The sequence below is a fragment of the Bison bison genome, unplaced genomic scaffold, assembly GCF_000754665.1.
Source record: "Bison bison bison isolate TAMUID 2011002044 unplaced genomic scaffold, Bison_UMD1.0 scf7180017864072, whole genome shotgun sequence".
Classification (NCBI taxonomy): domain Eukaryota; kingdom Metazoa; phylum Chordata; class Mammalia; order Artiodactyla; family Bovidae; genus Bison; species Bison bison.
In genome coordinates, this window is record NW_011494644.1 from 1,721,249 (window position 1) to 1,724,897 (window position 3,649).

The 3,649-nt window shown below is 39.4% G+C and overlaps 1 protein-coding gene across 2 annotated transcripts in view; it reads right to left on the minus strand.

Moving 5' to 3' along the window:
• Positions 1–1,562: 1,562 nt before the first annotated feature.
• TMC7 (transmembrane channel-like 7) overlaps positions 1,563–3,649 on the minus strand; it is a 62,696-nt gene continuing 60,609 nt past the window's right edge. For both annotated transcript variants that reach the window (XM_010837114.1, XM_010837115.1), the window contains one exon: positions 1,563–3,632. In XM_010837114.1, coding sequence (XP_010835416.1) covers positions 3,558–3,632 — 75 coding nt within the window. In that variant the 3' untranslated portion in view covers positions 1,563–3,557. The remainder of the gene's footprint in view (positions 3,633–3,649) is intronic.

Genomic DNA, 3,649 nt, shown 5'->3' on the forward strand with positions numbered 1-3,649 from the left:
CTAACTGTTGCTTCCTGACCTGCATATAGGTTTCTCAAGAGGCAGGTCAGGTGGTCTGGTATTCCCATCTCTTTCAGAATTTTCCACAGTTTATTATTATTCCCTAATTCAATCCTCAAAAATAAAAGTGAATTCAGTTATTTTTTCATTTTAAAAATGAGGGTACTAAAAAAAAATGAGGGTACTTTATCCCAGAAAGGTAAGGAAATCTGTAAAAACTTATGCAACTAAGCAAGTTAGAAAGCCACTCTATAGTCCCAAGCACATCCCATGTTTTGGAAAGAAAATATACCAAATGAAATTTACTAATAAAGTAACACCCTATATAAAGAAGACACATTAAAAAGTTCTATCTTCCTAGAGATCAGACCTTGCTGTGCCATCCCTTTAATTCCTTTCTTCTGCTCTGCTCTTATTAGTCTCTCAGTCGTATCCAACTCTTGCAACTCCATGGACTGTATGTAGCCCGCCAGGCTCCTGACTATGGGGATTCTCTAGGCAAGACTACTGGAGTGGGTTGCCATGCCCTTCTCCAGGGGATCTTCCCAACCCAGGTATCAAACCCAGGTCTCCCGCACTGCAGGCAGATTCTTTACTGACTGAGCCTCCAGGAAAGCCCTCTCCAATACTTACTCAAGTGAGTATCTGCAATCAGACATGTAGCTGCAGAAATTTACTTTGCTAACAGAGTTAATACAAATTAAAGACCTGTGTAACTGGATTCTTCTCTATGAGAATATTTTGTGATTGCAAGGAAGTGCAAGGCTGTCTTGATAAAGAACAAGAACCTGAAGCTGGGGTGGAGGGTTGGAAGGGAGGTTTTAAGGTCGGGGGATATATATACACTTATGGTTGATTCACGTTGTTTAATGGCAGAAACCGACACAGCAGTGTAAAGAAACTATCCTCCAATTAAAAATTAAAAAAAGAAAAAAATAATGTTGAACTCTTAATAAATGCATTATATGTTAAAAAAAAAAAAAAAAAAGAACCTGAAGCCAAATGGGGTAGAACAAAGAAAAGAGAAATGTTTGCATGGACTTTCAAAATTCCAATTCCCAGTGTTTATAATGAGGTGTGTGGGGTCAGGGAGGGGGTAGTGACTGAAAACTAAGTATCCAGCACTGGTAAATGATTATGAAAGTATACAATGACATATGGAAGAATGCCATGTTCTTCAAGATATTATTAAGGAGGAAAAAAGGAGAAGCTCAGAAATAAATAAATATCATGCATACAACTACAGATACATATTTGCTTGAATATATATTATATAATTTTCTGGGAGAATAAAATTCCTCTGGGAGGTGGGATAGGGAATGCTTGAAATAACTATGTCTTTTAAGTTTAAAACACACACACACACACACATCCCTCCTTGGCTTAAAATAGAGTCTTAATTGCACTCATTTGATGACTTTCTAAAATTAAATCTTTCTTCTCTCTGATTCTAGGAAAAGGCAAAGAGTAACCTTACAAACTGTTATAGTTTTCTATGGTCACTAGATTGCTGACAAGACCCCTCCAATCACACACAATCACATTTTAAAACCTTCAAGATACAGTTTAATCAGTAGTTTTAATGCACATTTGTTAGAGAGAGCTGCACTTTAACAATTATACAGACATCTCCTGCAGTTATTAAAATTATCAAAATATAAAAAAATATTCAAGTACAAAGTATGCAAATTAGCAGCATTTACCTAAGATGAATATATTAGCATATTTCAGTATAATAACAGGAAAGAAAACAGAGCTTCCAACACACACACACACACACACACACACACACACACACACACACGCTGCACAGAATACTTGACTGTTCTCAGAAGCATGCTGAAGGCAAGAATGCGCTACATATAAATTCTTTAGGCAAAAATGCCAACAATTTAGAATTTTTTAAGTGAGGATGGAATGAACTTTCATTTGTTCAAAATTCCATACTAGTTATTAGACTTAAATATTCATAAACCTAAAAAAGGTATGAAAAGCTTGAAAAGCTCATCAGTTTTATAGTTTTTAAAAATACCCTGTGTTAATACTAACTGTAGAAGAGCAAAAAAAAAAAGTCTGGCAAAGGGACAAGTAGATAGACTCGTGTTAACTATGGTGAGCTTGCTTTGTTTCTAAGAGCAAGGAGTGAATCATTTTTGAGTAATGGGAGAGTCCTGGGGGTGGGAAATAGTCTTCATAACAGCAGCTTTCTAAAACCTGCACCCACCTTTAAATGCGAGGCAAACCCAAGGAAAGGTTTAACGAGCCAGTGAAAGGAAGGAAAACACGAGAAGGAGGGCACAGACAGTCCATTACAAAACTACAGTACTTTGGAAAAGATTCTGAAGGTATTAGAATGAAAACTGATTAAACTATAATCAAGGCTTATGTGAAAAGGTTTAAAGCTATTAATTTCAGGTAAGCTTATACTGAGGTATTCATTGCATAAGGTTTTTATGGTAACAGAAGTCTTAAGAGATATCTACATGTTTTATAAAATGAAATTAAAAATTTTAAGCACAAGAAAAACAAGAGCCCTTAAAACTATGAATACGTACATTTAAAAGCTCCAGCATTCGGTCTAGTTGGGCACACTGCCAAAGGCTGGCCTGATGCTGCAGCCCACGTGCCCCCAACACTCAAACACTCAACAGCCCCTTCCAGCCTGGCTCCGAACCGTGAAGTACCATTCAGAGAGCTCAGTGCAGGAAGGGACGCGGCCTTTGGCAGAGCGAGATGCACTCTGCCTCTTAATCTTGATGGCACAGAACCCTCTGCCAAGTCTCCAAACCCAGGACTAGAAGGGAATGGAAAGTTGTGACTATCCAGGCCCTTAAAGCAGCTTCCCCTGAGTAATGAGGCTGTAGCAACATGCCCAGGAAGCTACAAAATCCAGGCTACCAAGCTGTGGCTGCTCCCCCATCACGGGCTCAATCCAAGACCCTCAGGGCCTTCCTTATTCACACGGCAGGAAGGGCTTTTCTCTGTCATACAGTATTACTCTCATATTACATATTACCACATAGCTGAAATTACATAACCATCCTCTCCATGCTCCACCACCTGTTTCAAACATCATGATTCCAGGGTTTCTGCATTTTAAGTATGCAGAACCATTCACAAGAGTCACTGCTTCTTAAGGGAACACCTCTCAGCCTAAATCCCCAGAACCTGGTTCAAAAGAACGAACCCAGGCTCATGGACTGATGACTTCCACAGTTAACTTTAAAAGACGATACAAGTGAGCTTGTAAAAACATGAGTGGTCTCTCCTCAATTTCAGTTGAAAAGCTTCAAAGTCAGTGTTTTGGTTAAGTTGCCCCTGAGCTGCTGGGTTATAGGCAGAAGACATGGTTTTGAACCTGCTTTACTAATGCCCTAAGGACAGGGACCTGTTAATGTAAACACGGCCACTGGAGCTGCACATTTGGAGCCACTTTCAGGAAAGGCCCAAACTCCAGAAAAATATATTTTAAAATTTCCGCTAAAATCCCCTACGGATATTGTAGGCTGGCAGGTCACCAGGCCAGCCTGTAAGCCACAGGTGGCAGCATTTCCCCGTCAGTCTAGCCGGTTCCTCAGATCCCTCTGGGCTTCTGTGAGTTTCTGGATTAGATAACGCTTGTCACGACTTTCCTAAAAAAAAAAAAAAT